The 20,962-nt window shown below is 36.6% G+C and overlaps 2 protein-coding genes across 7 annotated transcripts in view; one reads left to right on the top strand and one right to left on the bottom strand.

Moving 5' to 3' along the window:
- PHKB (phosphorylase kinase regulatory subunit beta) overlaps window positions 1-6,520 on the bottom strand; it is a 254,816-nt gene extending 248,296 nt beyond the window's left edge. The window contains exons 1-2 of one of the 5 annotated variants that reach the window (XM_031954430.1): window positions 6,307-6,393; window positions 2,522-2,611 (exon numbers count right to left, since the gene is read on the bottom strand). In XM_031954430.1, coding sequence (XP_031810290.1) covers window positions 2,522-2,576 — 55 coding nt within the window. In that variant the 5' untranslated portion in view covers window positions 2,577-2,611; window positions 6,307-6,393. Of the gene's footprint in view, window positions 1-2,521; window positions 3,594-6,306 lie in introns of all 5 variants that reach the window. The other 4 variants (XM_031954428.1, XM_031954429.1, XM_031954432.1 and 1 more) reach the window with 4 other exon arrangements.
- Window positions 6,521-6,590: 70 nt separating this feature from the next.
- Window positions 6,591-20,962, top strand: part of ITFG1 (integrin alpha FG-GAP repeat containing 1) — a 276,139-nt gene continuing 261,767 nt past the window's right edge. The window contains exons 1-2 of one of the 2 annotated variants that reach the window (XM_031954433.1): window positions 6,591-7,055; window positions 9,710-9,782. In XM_031954433.1, the coding sequence (XP_031810293.1) occupies window positions 6,851-7,055; window positions 9,710-9,782 (278 nt within the window). In that variant the 5' untranslated portion in view covers window positions 6,591-6,850. The remainder of the gene's footprint in view (window positions 7,056-9,709; window positions 9,783-20,962) is intronic. The other variant, XM_003757229.4, reaches the window with a different exon arrangement.

The raw sequence follows: 20,962 nt of genomic DNA, 5'->3' as shown, positions 1-20,962 counted from the left end.
ATACAATACTCAGAAATGACTAAGACTAAAATGAATAAATAACTACAAACCTCTTAGAGAAAAACTATTCATTATGTTTTATCACTAAGAAGTTATAAATCTTCATTTAAATTTACAGGAAATTTTAAAGGAAGCTTTAACTCAAGCACTTTGCTAGGCACTTAAAGGGATGCAAAGTTCAGATAAGAGTTAGCCTCTATCCACATTGGCTTATATTCTAGTAGGAAAGAATGTAAGAATTAGTAGAGAATTTAAAGGGAATCAACAATAAAAATAATTCTCATAGATTAATTTTAGTTCTTGGTACTTTTTTTTTCATGAAATAAGTAATATGATATGAGAAAAGCTACTACAAACATGCCTTCAAACACTCTATTTAAAGATGGCCATTATCCAAGATCTGCCATTCTTGGGTTTTTTAAATTTATCAGACTATTCATGCAGAAAAACATATTTGTGAGATTCTATTTTCCAATAACTACTAAATGAGCTTCCTCATGTTGGAAATATACCAAACTATTATATAAAAGTAAGGATGGAAAACACAGGTTAAACTTATTCCTGTTCCTATATTCTTTTCAAAAAATTTAGTCAAAAATTTTCTTTACATGCCTTTAAAACACTTTATATTATGCTAGTTAATCATTTAGTAAAAGAACATTAGCTAAAAAAACATTTAAGTGAACTTATTTAAGAATATTTATCTTATCATGTTTAATTGTGATTTCCCTCTAATCTATCTCTTTATAGTGATCTTGCCAATATAGTATTTCATATTCAGAAAAAAGTCATTAAAATTTTTCTTTATATAAATATATACTTATATACATACATGTATGTATGTATGTATATTATGTATGGCTGGATGTATAAATATAAAAGCCCAAATAGCCAGCTCAAGCAAATCTTCAAATTTACTACAGCAAATTTCTCAAAAATTTTAAAGCTGGAATGTTTCACAATTACCTCTGAAATATCCATTATATTATAATAGTTTTTTTAAAAGTTTGTTTATATATAGCTTGACAGTATATATATAATACACTTATTATAAGAAACTGAAGCAAAATTTGTTTCTTATAAGAAAAGTGAAACAAATTACTTCAGTATTACAAGCAAGGAAACTGAGCTGTAGAACAGTGATAGAGCTTACTCAATGTCACATGGCTAATAAGTGACACAATTAGAACTTGAACACAGCTACAATTCTTCTTCAGTGTTCTTAAGGCTAAAACCAATTGGTCTTTAAACTACTATGTGAAGGCTTCTCAAGTATGTTAAGGCTAATTTTGAATATCTCTTTTTTAAGGCCCATCTCATGCTTCCTATATCTTGACCAGCAAGGAGGTAAAGAACCTTGAGCTTCATGTCAGATGATATAGGTTCTAGTTCTTCCTCTTCTATCAAATTATTACATGATTTTCAGAAAGTTATAATCCTTTTCTGGATATAGATAGCCTTTCTGTAAAAATCAGCGTAATATTTGTACCACATCTTTTATAAGCTTTCTGTGAGGAAGAAAAAAAGTCAAAATTGTATTAATATATGAACCATAAGAATACCAAACAAAATAATCTTTAAGGTACCTTCCAATCAGTTATAATTCTATAACTACATGTTAATTTTCTTGGTAGCATATTTTCTCCTCAGCAGTTCTACTTCCTGAACTACCATTGTATTTAGAGTAACATTAATTTAAAAAATAACCCAAGAAGAGCTTTGGAGAGGTAGGCTAATTAGGACACTATTGATAGAGCTATGAACTGGTCCAACTATTCTGGGTAGCAATTTAGAATTATATTTTTTTAAAAATAGAAATAGAAAAAATTAAAATACTATAACTGTCCTAGACATTCACTGTCAGGTATACTTTCCAAGAAAATAATGACACAAAGGTCCTGATGTATCAAAATATGCATAGTGATGCTATCTGTCTAGCAAAGAACTAGAAACAAAGTGTGTATGTGACCAGAAACCAGAGAGTATCTGAACAAAGTTTGGTATGTTAATATAAGAAAGGGGTAGTAGTGGCACAATAGAGTTCTGGGTCTGGAGTCTGGAACTCCTTTCCCCTCTTTTATACTATTAAAAGGATAGCTTACAGGATACCAGAAAGAAAAGGGGCATATTTAGAAATGAAGATGATGTAAAAACAAATGGTTTTAATAAAAACTTAAAAAGTAAAGAAATCTAGATGTTCTAGATGTTGAAAGAATTAGGATAAACTCAAAGTTCTCCAGTTGGGGAATCTCATTAAAAGTCCTTTAAAATTCCTAATAGTTAACTCCAGTTATCAGCCCTATAAGTGCTTATCTTTAAAGAGAAAGAAAAAAAAATAAAGATAATGATAACTGGCCAAGTCTCAGATACAATTTAAATCTAAGGCCAATGAAAGCCAAATACTTTATTTTCTCCATTAATAAGCAAAAACAAAAATGCAATAAATAAAAAACAACAACAACCTTGAAAAACAAAAGTACTAAAAATACCAAACAACCCCTTTTGGGTTCATAACACTTACCAGACCTTAAGAAAACACAGGCAGAGGTGGTTGTTGGATCTTCTGAAGTGTCCATTTCAAACCGTTCCCTCTAATCATTTATGTTGCAGGCTAAACTACAGCAATTTTCAAAGTGGTTTAGTAAAGGTTAGATGCAATCAGTATTAAATTAAATAAAAGCAATATTAGTAGCTATTAATAAGATACAGTACGCAACAGAATAATTTAGGCTTACTTCATTTCCCCCTCAAATTTGCTTTTTCCTTATATAAATAAATTACTTTCATTTCAGTTATACAGGTGAATTTAAGCAGGAGTTCTTAGTCTGGGGCTTGAGAAATTTAAAAAAATATATATTTTAATAACTACATTCCACTATAAGTGGTTTCCTTTGTAACCTATATATTTTATTTTCTGCATTAGAAACTATAGGTTTCATTAGATTAACAAAAAGTTCTGTGACACACATGCAAAAATTACTTTTGGTCTAGACTTACACAATCACTTATTTATTAACTGCTATATGTGCAGTGGAGTTTGTTATTCTATTATGTAACAATGATTGTTTTATTATGACTTATTCTATATAAGGTTAAGGTTAGTCCATATTTTAAGCCAAATTCTTTGTATGGTAGTGTTTGGTTTTTTTAAAAGTAACAAAAATAAACTTTGTGTAAAAATGTAACAAATAAATGTTTCACCAGAGTACTTTATTCAGCAAACAGCATATAGAACTAAAGGGATTTGACATTTTAAAATGATTAGTACTTTAGGGATAATATAAAGTTGAATGTGGTTCTGATTTTTATTGTTATACAATATGACTAAAATTGTAGACACTTACTATTAACTTATTCTGAATATTTAATTGACTAGATATTAATAATTACTGCTAATACCAGTTCAATATCTGAAAAAGGAGGTTCTGAATTCAGGAAGTATATCCTTAATACATTTTGTGAACTACCTGGAATTTTCGGTTAAACTCTTATAGCATGCATTTTAGAAGAAGTAGAAGAGTGGAGAAAGGGAAAATACTATGCTTAGAGAAAGAACTGTTGCAAATAAATGTGTTCAAGTAGAGTTCATTCCCCTGTAAGAAAGCTCTGGTTACTTTCTTTGTCCAGTTACAATTCAAATGATACTTTATTATAGTCTAAGCAATTACATTGTTGCTTTTCAACTCTTTTTCATATTACAGGGTTCTTAGTATCAAAAGTGAGAAAAAAAAACCCAACTCCATTATGTACATCTTGCAAATTACAATTTCTCAAATATATTAGCTGGAAAATTTTGTGTCAAAATCATACTTTTAAAGACTCCATCAAAAAAATTTTCTTTGAAATGTAACAATTGCAGTTAAAGAAATTCAACACTATTTTTATTTTTGTCTACTAAAGATGACTGAATTTCTCCTGCTAGAATTTATGAAAATACCTGCCCCTCCCCCAAACCATGCCAGTCTATTGTGCACAAGATACCATTTAAAAAAAAAAAAAGCCCAGAGTACAATAGTGGCATGACCAAGAGATAACTAAATTGTCTCTAAGAATCAGTAGAAATAAATGCTGTAGAATCACCAAAACTAGGGCAAAGTTTTCTTCTGCGCCCTGGGCTTTGTACTAGTATTTTATATCATAATTAAAATAATTCCATTACTGTTATTGTTTAATAAACATTAATAAAATAGAGAACTTTGAAGATAGAATTAGCAGCCCATGGCTTTTCGTTTTCTAGTTTTGGTTAAATCAGTTTGGATACTTTGAAAATTTTAATTGCCTGAATTCTGATTTAAATGAGCTTTGGATTTGTCAGGAATAAGAAGGAATGAAATGAGTGAAAACTATGGATTTTTCTTGATTTTAATAAAATCATGGGAATGCTAGATTCAATAAGGAAGAAGTTGAAAGTGACGTTTCCATGAAAACCAGACATTACCAACCAAAGAATCAGGAACCTTGAAACCTCATGGAAAGTTCTCTTTCTCTAATCTAAAAGTGAAATAATCTGAAGACCAGAGAGGAACAGGACAATTTCCACCATCATGCCCTTGAATTACTAAATTCTGTGGGAAAATATAACCTAACCTGGCCCAATTCTGAGCTCCTTAGAAGCTCATGACTTAATTTTCCTTCACCTGGGCATAGAACACTTAAGAAAGTAAGAGGAAGTTAGAAAAAGACCTGAAAGCCTAAAAAACTGGCTCTTTATTTCCAAGGATAATAGAAGCAGCCTCTTTTCTAGGGGAATGTGGATCTGAAAGAAATAATTTTTCCTAAGGGCAGTCACTTAATGCCTTCTATGCAGCAAGGGAGGTGAAAGACTAGGTGGGGATTGAATTATTTTATTTTGTTGTTTTTTACAACAGTTCAGCTACTTGAATTCTAGGGAAGTTGAGAGACCAAAGGACAAATTTATTTCCAAAAATTGAGCAAACCTTACAAAATACAGTTTTGTATATATCCCTTGCAGATAGTTGTTTGCATTAAACTGTAAACTTCCTGAGGAAAGGGACTGCTTTTTTTTTTCTTCCTTTGCATGTCTAATATTTAGCACAGCACCTGACACATAGGAGAAACTTAATAAATATTAGATTATTTTAAAAGATAGAGGAAAATCTCATAGTTAAGAATTAAGTTGGTGCCCTAACTTATGGGGAGTGGATGGTCCAGTGAGCAACTTTATTTCTAATCTTGGAGAAACAGACAGATGGCCAGGAGCACTCAGGGGCAGAGAGGGCAGCAGCGTCTTTATTTAGGGTAAAGTAGTATGCAGTTTCCAGAGACATCAAACTATCCATATTTGGAAGGAATAGAAAGAAGGGGCAATCTTTGTTGGTTAAAAAAAAAAGAAGAAATTTCAGGATGGGGAGAGGGATAGAAGGCAAATTATTTTAAAGAGATCGGACAACAGGCTGATTTTTCGGGAGGGGGTATGAGACCAGGTGCAAAACTATTTCTAAAAATGGAGATGTCACTTGATTTCGGGTAGGTAGAGTGAGAGACATGGAATAAACGTCTAAAAATGGGCTCATCAGTTGATTTAAAGGAGGGGAAATGGAGAGAGACAAAAAGGACCAAACTAAGAATGAGGACCGTTCCTGACTTTGGGGAGGTAAAGAAAGAAATAGAGGGCAAACTTATTTCTAAAAATGGAGCGATCAGTTAACTTGAAACAAGAAGCTGTGTTCCTTAAGAATTCGGTCATCGCCTGATTTCGAGGAGGTGGGGAGAGACACAGGGGGCAAATTTGTTTCTAAAAATGAAGTCATCAGTTCAATGGGGGTGGAAGGAGAGAGTGGAGGCAAACTTATTTATTAAGAATGGGGTTATTGCCTGATTTTGGGAAGCTGGAATGAGTCACAAAGGAAAAACATTTCTAAAAATATAGCCGTCGCCTGATTTCGTGGAGTTGGAAAGACATGGAGGGCAAAATTATTTCTAAAAATAGCTAATTTGTTGATGTGGAGACAGACACAAGGTTCAAACTTATTTCTTAAGAATGAAACCGTCGCCTGATTTCGGGGTGCTGGAAAGAATCACAGGGGGCAAGCATTGATAAAAATGGGGCAATCAGATGACTAGAGGGAAGGCAGAGACACAAGGGGCAAACAATTCTAAAAATGAAGCCATCAGCAGATTTCGGGGAGCCTCAGGGGATAAACTTATTTCTAAAAATGGGGCTACCGCCTGACTTTGGGGGCGTCGCGGGCTCTGGAGGCACCCCGGCAGCAACTGCGCGCTGCTTTTGGGGAGCAAATAGAGGCCACACTTATTTCCAAGAACGGGGCTGCCCGCGTGCCAAACCTGAACGCTTGGAGCGGGCCCTCCGCTCTAGGACCTTCCAGCTGACGTCAGCCATGAGCCCCTTCTCCCCTGTCATGGCTACCCCGACCTCCGCTGCTGCTCCCGCCGACGCCGCCGACGCCGCCGTCGCCTTCGCTGCTGCCCAGGTCAATGTGTCCCCAGGCTGCCCAAATCCAACCTCCTAGGCACCCTCCCCAGAGCCGCCCCTCCGCGCATGCCCCGCCTCCTGCTCCGCCCCCTCTCCAAGTCTACGCGCGACAGTGTCGCAAAAGGGGCCCCTCCCGGAAGTGTTTTGGACCGGCTTTTCTTCCCGGGGAATCCCTCTTGGGGTGGCCGGGGAGACACCGAGCGCTCCGGTCCGGGGACAGCGGAGACGGAGGCGCTGTGTTGTGACGCTGCTTCCGGTGCAGCTGAGATTAGACGCTTGGCCGCTGCCGGGAGGCGCTGCCAGGCCTGGGCCGGCACCGGGGCCGGGCTCGGGTTCTGGGAGTGGGTAGGAGACGCTGACAGATCGGAGAGGGCAGGCCGCCGGCACGGCTGAGCGATGGTAGCGGCGGCCGCCGGCCGGCTCCTGGGCGCCTGGGCGCTGCTGGCTCAGCTGCTGGGATTGGGACTCGTGGGCCCGGGCCCCGCCGGAGCGCTGCACAACGTCACGGGAGAGCTGTTTGGCCCCGAGGCCTGGGGGACCGTGGCCGCCTTCGGGGACTTCAACTCGGACAAGCAGACGGACCTGTTCGTGCTGCGGGAAAGTCAGTGTCGCCTCCTGACAGCTCCTTCTGTTACCATCCTGGTGCCCTCCTGACTTTTTCCTTATCCTCCCCATCGCATTTCCCTCCCCCACTTCCCTGTCCTCAAAAGACCCCATCCCTACTCCCACCCATTTCCAGGAACTCACGACTCTGCATTTTTAAACTCAGATTCTCACAGTTCCCTTTGCTAGCACAGTTTTCTTGGACCATCTTCCTGATCGTCCCATTTCCCATCTCCATCATCTCCATACTTTTGGCAGCCCCCTTCTGCCTCCTCCCAGCTCCAGAGCCTTGACAATACCTGTCTCCAATCTAGTCCCTGACAGCCCCTTTCTCCCTGCCCCTACCACTACCTGCCTCTACCATCTTCATCCTCCTGCTTTCTCTGCCCCTCACCTGATCCCTGACAGAATCTGGATCTCCTTGCTTAAACGATGACAGTCTCCTTCCCTGCCTTCACTTTCAACCCCATTCTTCAGAAAGACCTCTACCCATCCTTAGAGCACTCTCCATGTTTAATCTCAGAGCCCTTGTGTCTAATCTCACTGCCTGATCCTACAGTCCCCATCCTTCTGCTGAGACCTTAATAGCCTCCCTTTCCTCAGCCTCTCACTCTCAGCCCCATCTTTGTCTTTTTTTCTTTACTGTTCCTCCATTCCCAATTCTCAATCTTATCCCTTAAAAACTTCTTCTCTTTCCCAGCCTATGCTAAGGATTCTTAATAGTTTTCATAGTCCTTAATTCTTAAAAGAATTATTCTTAATTCTTAATCCTTAGATTCTTCATCCCTAGTCTCTTCATCCCTAGGCCTATGCTAGGAGCCTTAATGGCTCCTCTCTGTCCTTAGAAATTGCCTTCTCTTTCCCTCCACCAACTTCCAGAAATAACCAGGGCCAATACAGCCTTTCTCTCAACTTTGTTCTCTGAAACCCTAGAAGCCCATCCTTCCTCACGATTTCCTCCCCCCTCCAACTTTCAATATTCTGGTCCTATTAATTCTAGTCATGTTCTATTCTAATCTTGACTCTGTTATTAACTTGCTATGTTACTTTAGGCAAGTCATCTGTGTAGGCCACATTTTCCTCTTCTATAAAGGGAGGATATTACACTTTAAAATCTCCAAACTATATAATTTTCCAGCCTTCATATTTTAAAATTCTAATAACATTCCCATGTTCACATTCGATATCCTTTGCTTTCATCTTGACACTTAAGAATATAATTCCCTCAGCCATCCTAGTGATACCCATTTCTTCCTTGGAATTATTCTCCAACAATTATTCTCCTTAGCCATAGATTCTCATAGTTTAATGCCATATATTTTCCTGATATTTAGATCCTTAAAGATTTGGTCTATAGGCTGTGAAACATCCCTAAAACTTACATATCTAGTGTTCCTTCTAGAAGAAGACTCTTAATTTCTCCTGAATCCTAATTTTATTTACTCCTAATACCCATGTCAGATTTGTGATTCCTAAGATATTCAGCTCTTTAATCAGACTCTTTCTAAATTTTGAAGATAATTTATCAGCATAGGGAATATTTTAATTTAAGATTAAAGAAAGGAGAAATTGGCTTCAGCCAAGAGCTGATATTTGGAATAACATCCCAAAGTAAGGTTTTTTATGACCCTCAGTGGGACTCCAGATTTTCTTAGATTCCAGGCATTTCCCCTTTGATTCAACTTCTTATAGGAAGTAAAGAAATTGTTAGTCACTTTAAATTTTTGTTATTGTTGTTTACAAGGTGTGGTGAGTCAATAAACATACAAATATAAAGCAATTAAAATTTTAAAAATATCAGTTAGCAATTTGAGTGTCTCCTTTTTGTGCATTGTACCATGTTAAATACTTTATGGTTCTAGGTGTGATTTCATTACTGTGAGGTAACTCCAATATAGACTCTTTCCACCATGTGTATGACAACTTATATGCAACATTCTGAGAAAATTGAATTTAATACTGAGAGAAGCTGTGACTTAACCTATGACCACATAGCTAGTATATATTAGAGATAGGATGTGAGCTCAGGCCTTCCCAACTTCAAGGCTACATTTCACTACTGTACCTTCCTCAAGTAGTTTAGATAAGTCTTTTTATGGTCAAGTACTTAAAGATAACTTTACAATTAATCAAATACAATAGAACCCCTTTATAATTCTGGAGTAAAAGAAAGGATTAAGACATGATTGATAAGTTTTATCAGTCTATTTTTATTGCTATGTTTTAAGGGCAAGGCTTGGCCCATAATATAGCCACAGGTATGATAAATTTTAATGAATTTCTGTTGTTAGAATGAGATATTCTAAGTCCTGATAGAAGCTATCTTTAGTTAATAATGTATTTTTACCTTCTTATGTGGTTCTTCCTGTCCATTTGTCTCTTGCTTTGAAAACTGAAAATGTAATGGCATATTATACAAGAATCCTTATCCCATTAGAGTGACAAATTGGTTTTAAATATCCCTGGAGGTGTACATAAAATGGAAGAAATAGTGAGAATAGCGCCTTCCTGAACAATAGTGCCTGAAAGAGTACTATTGAAAATAGTGTCTAAAACTTTTTTTATAAAAGTGTCAGAGCCAACCATTACTGTGATTTGCTACCCAAATATGTTTGTTCAAGGCTTCTCTAACATAATTCTTACTTCTTTTAGGAAATGATTTAATCATCTTTCTGGCAGACCAGAAGGAACCATATTTTAAACCAAAAGTAACACTATCCATGAAGTAAGTATCTATCTCTCTTCCTATAAAATACTATATGTTTATGAACTGATACCTGGGAAGTAATTGGTTAAACTATGTTCTGTATGATGTGTTTTTTTGTCTGACTTGGATTCTGAATTTTAAAATTGATGTTGGAGAAAAAGTTTAAATTGAACTTTCAGTATCATACTAATTTGGGCAGTCATTCCATTTTTAAAGCACCTGGCAAAGACAAAGTACTAGGGACCTAAAGACAGTGAAAAACAATGGAACTGAATGGATGTCCATCAGTTGGAGAATGGCTGAATAAATTGTGGTATATGAATATTATGGAATATTACTGTTCTGTAAGAAATGACCAACAGGATGATTTCAGAAAGGCCTGGAGAGACTTACACGAACTGATGCTGAGTGAAATGAGCAGGACCAGGAGATCATTATATACTTCAACAACAATAATTATATGATGACCAGTTCTGATGGACCAGGCCATCCTCAGCAACGAGATTAACCAAATCATTTCCAATGGAGCAGTAATGAACTGAACCAGTTACGCCCAGAGAAAGAACTCTGGGAGATGACTAAAAACCATTACATTGAATTCCCAATCCCTATATTTATGCACACCTGCATGTTTGATTTCCTTCACAAGCTAATTGTACAATATTTCAGAGTCTGATTCTTTTTGTACAGCAAAATAACGTTTTGGTCATGTATACTTATTGTGTATCTAATTTATATTTTAATATATTTAACATCTACTGGTCATCCTGCCATCTAGGGGAGGGGGTGGGGGGGTAAGAAGTAAAAAATTGGAACAAGAGGTTTGGCAATTGTTAACGCAGTAAAGTTACCCATGCATATATCCTGTAAATAAAAGGCTATTAAATAAAATAAATAAATAAATAAAGTTTACAAAATATTTTATATCCATAAAAAAAAAGAAAAAAGAAAAACAATGGAACTTAAATTCTGTTGGGAAGATATAGCATTTACATAAATAAATGCAAGATAATTTGAAGAAAAAAACAAGCACTGACAATTAGGGGAATTAGGAAGAATTTCCTGTATAAATCTGCAGATCATATGATCAGAAAATAGAGTCTGGACATTTTCTCCTGTATCTATTAACTCTCATAAAAACAAACTAACAACAAAAACCAAACAACCCCAAAAGCAGAATTATGAGGCAGAGATAGAGCAAGTACAACTATCTTCAACTTTCTCAAAAGGAGCAACTTTATGAATGATCACTACACTTACTCAACACCATCTTCCATCAACCTCTACATTCCAATGGAGCACACAGACTGACCTACCTGCTTGTGCTGTGGGACCATTCAGGAGTTTTCCTCATCATGAAGTCTTTGCTGGTACATCTGAGCCTCTTCTACCCTAGTATTTTGCTTCAACAAGCTCTGTCCAGCCATTTACAAAGGAGTGGAAGATATAGGAGCGGGGGACTATGCACTACATTTAATAGCCTCCAGGTTAGGGAGCCCTGGATAACTGAAACTCTGCCCAAGATATACAATCCACCTCTACAATCCTGCAGAAAGCAGCAAACACACTCGGATCTACCATAGAATTAAAGAATACAGATTGTTGGAGTAAGTATTGTGTACATTCGCTAAGGAAAGAGAAGATTGAAATAGTTTTGATATTAGCTCTCAACAATGTATGCACAAAGAAGAATAAGAAAGTGAACAAAAGGGGAATGTAAAGGGAAAAAATAGAACTACTAAAGATCAGGAAGGAAAAAATTTCAATTAAAACCTAGAGTCCAAACAAAGAAATTATCGGGAATATACTTATTTAAATTAGTATAGAAAATTGAAAACATATCTAAATAAATTTTGTAAGATAAAGGGAATCTTATTACTACCTGATGGAACTTTGTGAATTCCCCCAAGACACAGAATATATATAGCAGGATGTTCCAGAGTGTCTGAGAGTCAAATCAGAACCTTGAAAAAAGAATTTAAACAGAAACAAATACCAGAATTTATTTCCCACAAAGCAGAAATAATTAGCAGAGTAGAAAAACTTAAACCTAAGTCTCTCCATGGAAGAAAAAAAAAGATAACAACAGATTGGGAATAAAACTTTACTGGAAGAAAAGGGAATCCTGAAGAAAAGAAACAAAAAGCAATAATATAAAGTATTTACAGGACAATTCAAATAAAAATAGATCTCTGCCAGGCTGAATATCAACTCAGAAAACCATAAGTTAACATTACCTATGTTGTATTATATATGTATTTATTTCTGTTAAAGATTTTCCAATTGTTACAGCTGTCCATTTAATTTGGTTCTAGCAATTTTGCAGGCTTCACCTTCTGAGTTTGATACATCTGATGTGAGAACATATCCTTTTACAAGCTAAAAACATTGATCTTGAAGATAGAATATTTAGCGACAACTTAGCATATATGCCTCCCAAAAGAACATGACAAAAAAAAAAGGAAAAGAAAGAAAAAAATCTGAACATCATAGTAGGAGAAATAATATAATTCCCCTCTCCCCACCCCGGAAAAAAATAAAATAAAACCTGCCCAGAACTTCTGAATGCAGAAAAAACTCCAATAGAAAAAAAGTCTATTGTTCACTTACAGAAAAAAGTATGCTTCAAACTTCAAGATACATAACGACTAAATTTCTGTTCCAACAACAACAAAATGTAACCTGGGAAAAGACTTTGAAAAAGGAATGGAAATTCAAATGATATAAGATTGTCAGAAACCACAAAAGGGAATGGTATAATATATTCTAAAAAGCAAAAGGATGGAAAATAAAATTCAAAATGGACCTAGAAACCCAAACCTTAAAAAGATTGAATAAAAGAGATATATTTGAAGTGTACCTGCTCCCCTCCCTGTGAGGAAAGGTTTCCTGTAGTAGATGATACTTTTGGATTCCAATATGTTTTCTTTTTTAAGGAATTGATTTCTTTGGTGGATTTTTTTCCCCTATTTGGCCAATTGTATTTTTTAAGAGATTGCCTTCCTTTCCAAGCTGTTGATTCTCTTGCATACCTCTCTTTTTTTTTTCTCATTTTTTTCTTCTACCTCTCTTATCTGCCTTTTAAAATCTTTTATGAGTACTTCTAAGAAGCTTCTTTGGACCTGAGATCAATTCATATCACTCTTTGAGATTTCCTCTGTAGTCATTTTGTCCTTATCTGAGTTGGTGTTTAGATCTTCCCTGATACCATAATAGCTTTCTGTGGTTAAGGTTCTTTTCTGTTTCTTGTTCATTTTCTTTTCTTTTTTTGTATTTCCTCTTTTGTGACTTTGATGATCAAGCTCTGCTCTTGGGGTAAAGGGGGTACTGTCCCAAGCTACTGGTGCAGCTCTGAGTCTTGGCTTTAAGCACAGGGGCGCCTTGTATTTGGTGTTTTGCTCATAGCAGAGGTTAGCTTTGCCTGATTTTTTCCAGGAAATAGTTCAGTTTCCCAGAATTAGCCTTTTCAGCTGGGATTGGTGGTTTCCCCACTTTTCTCCTCTACTAAATGAGCTATAACTAAGGGTCTTAGTTGCTGATCTGCTATGTTTAACTGGCTTTCCCAGATTCCATCTGAGCTGGGCTGAGTACCCCTTTACACCCTAGCAAGACTGACTTTTCCTAAACATCTTCTAATCTACCTTGAGCTGGAGATAGGTTTCATTCTGTCAGACTCTGTTCAGAGGCTTGTTTTCATGTGGTTTTGAAGGAAAACTGGGAGAGCTTGAGTAGCTTCTGGCTTCACTCAGCCACCTTGGCTCTACCCCTCAATATTGGTTTTTCAACATTTTTTTGAGTCATGGAGCCTTTTGGCCATCTAGCGACACCTCTGGACCCCTTCTCAAAATGATAGTTTTATATGTATAAAATGAAACATATACAATAACCCCAAAATGATATATTTATTGAAAAGTTCATAAACCCCAAGTTAAGAATCCATGTTATAAGGGATTGACATGAGTAAGGTAGTGCATTCCAGGCCAAAGGCAAGAGATGCAATTTGGAAAAGAGGGAAGAGGGAACAGTGAGTATATCAGTTTGGCTGAAGTATCTGATGTATAGAGGAGATGTGATGTGAAATAAAAATGAAAAGGTTGATAATACCAGATCATGAAGAACTTTAAATGCCAAACCAAGGGGATTTTTATTTTTTCCAGGCATCAGTAGAGAACCACTAAAGATTCTTGAGTAAGACAGTGACATGATCAGGAAACTATTTTAGAAAGATGATTTTGACAAATACCTGGATGATGTGTTGAAGAGAGGAGAGGGAAGCCATTTAGGAAACTAATACAACATCCAAGCAAGAAAATATGTGGGTAAGAAGGTGCAGGGAGAAGGAGAAATATAATGATGAAGAGATGGGGATTAACTCCAAAAGATATAATTAATGGTGGCACAATTAACAAGAATCAAGAATGAACAACTGATTTAGATTGGGAGAGGGAAATGAAAGAAAGATGGGAGTTAAGAATCACTCTTAGTTTGCAAGCCTGGTTGATTGGAAGGATGATTTTGCCTTTAAGAGATCATATGCAGCTTGAGGGAGGTGTGGTTTGGAGGTATAAGATAAAATGCATTCTGTTTTGGGGACATTGAGTTTACCCACGAGATGACCAGTTGGAGATATCTAAGTAGGTGTAGGTGATGTGGAATTAGAGTTCAGGAGAGGGATTTGGGCCAGACAATACAAATTTGCTAATCTTTTGGTTATAGTAAATGGAATCCATTGAAATTAATGATATCCTCTGAGAATACTATAAGGAGAAAAGAGAAAACTTGGATAACCTTTAAGGACAGCTACACTTATATGCAGGACATTGAAAGTTATCTATCAAAAATGACTAAAAAGAAGTAGTCATACAGGAAGCAAAAGAAAACATTGTGACAGGGAGAACTAGGTAGTCAACAGAGAAGCTGCAGAGAGATCAAGAAGAATTAGAATCAAGAAAAGAATACTAATTTCATTGATTAAGCAAATATTGGTTTACTATTTTACTCAAATGATTTGGTTAATAGCCAGAATATAAGATAAAAATGAGAGGTATAGAAGAATGGAAGTGATGAGAAGTAGAAAGCATTTTCTAGGAATTTGGTTCTGAAGGGTAAGCTATATTGAGAAAGTTTAAAGGGGTGGCAAAATTAAGTGAAAATTGAGGAGGATCAGGAAGACCTAGTTATGGATGTGTATAGTAGGGAAAGAGCTAGTAAAAGAGTGATTAGAGGGGGATATTCAGAGATGAGATAGAGTTTAGGTTGAACCCAAGTAGAGGAATTTTTCTTAGCAAGTAGTAGAGCCACTGTTTCTTCAGAGATTGGAACAAATGAGGAAAGAATAGAGGACAATATAAAGAAATAATAAGATACACAACTGGAGAGAAGAAAGATCAAAAAGGCTAGCCTGGACGGAGCACAGATTTTGGGGTAGGAAGTAATATACATAATAAAAGATTGGAAAGAGAAGTTGATGGTGATTTGTGAAGGGCTTTAAAAATTAGAGAAACTTATATTTGGTCCTAGAGAAAAAAGGAAGCCATCAGAATTTATTGAATAGCAGGGACCTGTCCTTAAGGAAAATCATATTGACAGACATGTGGAAGATGGATTGGAGAGGGAAAAGACTTGAAACAGGAAACTAGTTAATAAGTGGTTCAAAAATCCAATGTGAGGCAATGGGAAATATAAATTAGGGGAAATTGTATGAGTAGAAAGATAGGTGTAGATACAGGAGATGTAGCAAAGGTGAAAATAATAAAATTTGGCAACTAATTTGATATGTGGGGTGAGGAGAAGAGAGTGAAAGTCAATGCCAAGATTATAAAGCTGTATGATTAGAAGGATGTTGATGCTCGTAAACAAGTTCAGAGGATAGGAAGATAAAAGAGGAAATGCAAATGTCCAATAGGCAATTGAAGTGCCTGAAATGTACAGGAGTAAAAAATGCATGAAATGTATAGGAGTAAAGAGTACTCAGGAAAAAGACTAGTGTGGATATCTAGTGGAGATCTAGGAGTTATCTAGAGAAAAGGAAATTTATGAGCTCATTGGGAAAGGAGTAGAAGACTGAGAGTAGAGAATTGGGTTGTTTATAATCATAGGGGATAGGTAATAAAAGATGAAATAGTGAATAATGGTGATGAGTTCTCAAGTAGGGAGGAAATGAAGAGAAGAAAAAAAATGTTTAAAATTAAAAAGGGTGGAGGGGGGGTGCAACTAGGTTACACAATGGGTAGAACACTGGCCCTGCTCAGACAAGAGGACAATTCAAATCTGGCTTCAGACATTTATTAGCTGTATGATCCTGGGCAATCACTTAACTCCAAATGCTTCCAAAAGAAACAAAACAAAACAAAATTTTGGAGAGAGGAACCACGAAGAGAATCTTTGATCATATTGAATTCTATATAGCAATAATAAGAAAAGGCCATCAGATTTGTCAACTAAGAGATTATCAGTTATTTTTGAGAGAATTTTCAGTTTTTTGATGATGTAGGAAGCCGGATTGCAAAGGACTGAAATGTGGGTAAGAGGAGTAGTGGAGGTAAAGAATGCAGATAACTTTTTCTAGAATTTGGCCCTGAAAGGAAAGAGAGATTGTAGCTTGAGAGGATATAAGGGTATAGGGTTTTGTAGTTATTTTCAGGATGAAGAAAGATACCAGAAAAAAAAAAAATCCTTACATAAAAAGAGATTGAAGATTAGAGAGACAGGATGATCAAAGGAACAGTCTACTCTGGAAGATGGAAGGAGATGAGATATAGGATACATGCAGAAAAGTTGGCCTTGTCAAGGAGAAAGATCAACTTTTCACCAGGGACTGGAGTCAGGAAGAAGAGAATAAGGTATGATGTGAAGAGATTTACAGTGTTCACAGTGAATATCGGTGTCACAATCTGTATGGTTTAGTATATTGAAAATGTAGATACATTGGAACTGAGGAAATTAATGACTTGAGAGATCAGAATATTTGAGATGATTTTAGAGTGTAGATTCAAGCTTCCAAGTATAAGAGCAGAAACCTGTTGTCAGTCCTCCATTTTCAAAGAGGACCATAATATCAGGAAAGTGATGCCATGACATGCAAGTGAATTGAATTTAAGTGAAGGAGGGCTGTGCAAGGTCACCTGCCTCACTTTCCCTTCCAGAGTCATCCAGTGGCAAGATATAGATCAGGATAATTGGAGATGGTGATGGATTCAATAGGAGACCTTGGCCTTTTTAAGCTAAGGTCTTCCATAGGTCTCAGTTTGACTGAGGTTACACCCATTCAGTGATTAAGGCTAGGTAGCAATTGTGGGAAAGAATCTTCTCTTTCACCTAGTCCCCCCAAAAAAACTCAGCAATCTAAAAAATAAATAAATCTTGGAGGAGAAGACCCTCAGTGTTTCAGGCTTAAGCAGAAATAATTTCTATTTACATTCTGAGTTCATCAGGACCCAAACAATGGACAAAAGGGGCTTTGCCTGGAATCTATTGGTGGCCTATCCATAAGAATCAGATTGGTTTTGGTTCAAGCCATGGTCCTTAAGAAAGAAATCTAGCCAGTAAACCACAAGATATCTTGGGAGGGCCCCACAAAATGGAAATGATCACTTGGAAACTTCTTCCTTTTTTCCTTAAAAAAAAAAAAAAAAAAGGCAGAGGTAGGAAAGAGATGAAGACCATGAGTTAAATATTGAACTTTTTGAGAAAGGAAGGATAATGACTTTGAAATCCATTAGATAACAGCAATCAGAAGCTAGTTAGAATGATCTAGTAAGTGTAAATCTTTAAGTAAGAAAGAATCCAATAATTCACCAAGAGGCATGAGAGATGGTACACTCAGTACTAAAAAGAGTAAATTAAGATGTGCACTGATTGTTCATTTTATTGTATTAGCACTGGATAATATACAAAAAGAATAGAAGATAGTTTCCAGCATATTTGTCACAAAGTGACTAGAAGAAAGAAAAGATTTTATGGGGACATACTAAAATTTTACTGATATCAGCCAAACCGGTGGGAGAAAGAAGAAAGAAATTGGTTGGTTTCATAAGGAGAAAATATGAATATATTGGGTGTTTATTAGATTAAAGGGAATTTTCTATTCTGATGGGGAAATTTCAAGAAAGCATAGTAATGAGGGAAATGATGAAGGGGAATGATTAAAAAGAGATAATAGGCATTTGGTAAATGTTTGTTGTTTGACTAAACTTAAGTTAGGAGTTTAAGGTGCAGGCGTGGGAAACGGGAAAGGAGGAGGGAAGAAGCCACATTGGCAGGCTGACCACACTAGCTGAAGCAGTTGAGCATCCCAAGGGAGAGACAGGAGGTATTATATGCCAGCCAAATTAAACCACCATCACCACTACCTTAATTAGTATCTCCCCCTGCTGCCTAAAACAGACAACTGAACCCAAGAGCCTTAGGAATAATTGAGTCCCTCAAACTATCAGACTTGCTTCCAGCCCAACTCCCACGAGCATCATTGAAGAAAGAAACCATCATTGGAGAAGAACTTCCTCATAATCACCACTAATTGCCACAAACAAATAGATAAGCACAAGAACCTAGGACTTGAATTGTATCCCAAGACTAGTTCTGCTTCTAATCTAACCTACACAGCCATCATGTGAGAAGGTGGTTCCTTGAATTAAAGATTCACATTTCCCATCAACTGACAACCTGTGGATCCTCACAGAACAAGCCAACTAACCTATCTGAAACAGCAAGGAAACAGGAAAGAGAAAAAGCAGCATGTACCAAACAGCTCAAACTATCACTATCACCTTAACTACCAAGTCCTCTCATTTTAAGTTTAGTCTACATTAACATTTTATCTATCACTTTCTTAAATCTACACTTAACAAAGCAATAATTTAAGCCTTTATTCAAAGCATTGCCAATTTCCAAATTGTAAATGCTCTCACTGAAAACTTGATAATTAGCTCCCCAATTTAATAACTTCCCCTACCCCTACTCAGGGTACTTTGAACCCAAGAGTCTTAGTAATGGCAATATTTCCAGCCTGATGCATTAGTTACCATCCTGGGGCTCAACTCTTACTGAGATGCAGCCAAGTAACTGCTCCCGCACATGCTTTAGCCACAACTACTGAAGATACAGAAAAGGGGAAAAAAATCTTACCTCCAAAGTCCTTGGCACTATCAAATGGTTCAACATCAGAAATTGATAGGATTTTATCAGTGGAAATGACACTAAAGAGGCATCAACATCTGTTTACTACTGTATCCTAATGATTATGATTTTTTTTAGTTTATTTTTAATACATATTGTTTTATGAATTATGTTGGGAGAGAAAAATCAGAGCAAATGGAAAGAAACCATGGGAAAGGGGGGGAAAAAAGCAGAAAAAAGTGAACATAGCATGTGTTGATTTACATTCATTCTCCTTACTTCTTTCTCTGGTTGCAGATGGCATTTTCTGTCCAAAGTCTTTTGGGGTGGGAGGGGTAACTAGGTAGCTCAGTGGATAGAATATGGGCCCTGAAGTCAGGTGTTCCTGAGTTTAAATCTGGTCTCAGACACTTAACACTTCGTAGCTGTGTGACCCTGGACAAGTTACTTTATCCCACTTGCCTTAGTAAGAAAAAAAAAAAAAAAAAAAAAGTCATTTGGGATTCCTTTGGATCACTGAACCATTGAAAAGAACCAAGTCTTTCATAGTTGATCATCACATATTCTTGCTGTTACTATGTACAATGTATTCCTAGTACTGCTTGCTTCGCTTGGTGTCAGTTCATGCAAATCTTTCCAGGCCTTTCTAAAATCAGTTTGTTCATCATTTTTATAGAACAATAATATTTGATTACCTTTATGTGCCACAACTTGTTCAGCTATTTCCCAGTTGATGGGCATCATTCCTTTTCCGATTCTTTGCTACCACAAAAAGAAGCTGGTACCTTTTTTGCACATGTGGGTCTTTTCCCTTTCTTTATGCTTTCCTTGGGATGCAGACCCAGTAATGGCACTGTTGGGTCAAAGGTTACGCACAGTTTTATAGCCCTTTGGGCATAGTTCCAGATTGCTCTCCAAAATGATTGAGTCATTTCACTACTCCACCAACAATGCATAGTGTCCCAGTTTTCCCACATTCTCTCCAATATTTATCATCCTTTCCTGACATCTTAGCCAATTTGAGAGGTACTATAGCCTCAATAGATGACTTTGTGGAAAACTCTCTGGTCTGTATCTCTAGCACCAACTTCTCTTCTGAGATCCAGTCCCACTGTCCCAATTGCTTATTAATGTTTCCACATATAATACTGTTATTTTTCTGAAATTTTATCCAAAGCTAAATTCCTTGTTATTTCCCCTACCACTGCCTCAAAACAAACAAACATACAAAATACCTTTGTTCCTTCCTCCTTCCCCTTCCCCCCCCCAAAAAAAAAAAAGTATCTTAATTAGGGGTATCAGCACCTTCCCAAGTACTTAGGTTTGAAATTTCAGCATCATCTTGCCTCTTCCTTTTTGATATTTTCTCACACATGATTTCTTCTTCACTATTGTTTGCCTTTCACCTCCATCCCATCATTTATATTTCCTATTTTACTTTCTTAGTTTTAAATTCTCATTTCCTCTTGCCTACATTATTATTGTTATAACTTCTTATTCTGACCTTCTGTTTCTCTGTTCTATCTCTCACTATTAAGTGTCCTTCCAGTTTACTTTACATAATACTACTGAGCTAATTTTTATTTTAATATTTTTGTGTTTATATTGATGTTTTTTGTTTTTTTACATTATAATCATTTCCCAACCTATCCTTCAATCAAACACTGAATCCTTTGATGTAACAAATTCTTATGAGCCAGAACTTGAAACAAGGTGTTAATTCAGTGGAATTGATAAAAACAATGCTTAAGTTTACACCTTTGAGAGTTCACACATTAGAGTTCACAAGTCCAGAAGATTCACAAAGTTACACCTCCCACAATCCCACTCTTGGAGGAGGAGTCAACCTTTGAGTTTATACCTCTAAAAGAGCATAAAAGGAGCTGAGTCAGTGGAGGAGTCAGTTGAGGAGATTGAGAAGCTAGAGACTGCAGTCAGGCAGAACTGGGGATTTGCAAGAGGAGAGGCTGAAGCTGGCAGAAGCAGAGGCAAAAGACTAGCAACGAGAGCTCTGGGAACCAAAGAAAGCTAACTGGTCTATTTTGGAAGAGACAATAAAGGACTGTACTTTAATCCCTGAC

Source organism: Sarcophilus harrisii, chromosome 2 (genome assembly GCF_902635505.1).
Source record: "Sarcophilus harrisii chromosome 2, mSarHar1.11, whole genome shotgun sequence".
NCBI lineage: Eukaryota > Metazoa > Chordata > Mammalia > Dasyuromorphia > Dasyuridae > Sarcophilus > Sarcophilus harrisii.
Note: the sequence above shows the minus strand (reverse complement) of the source record. Positions and strands in the feature narration are given on the sequence as shown.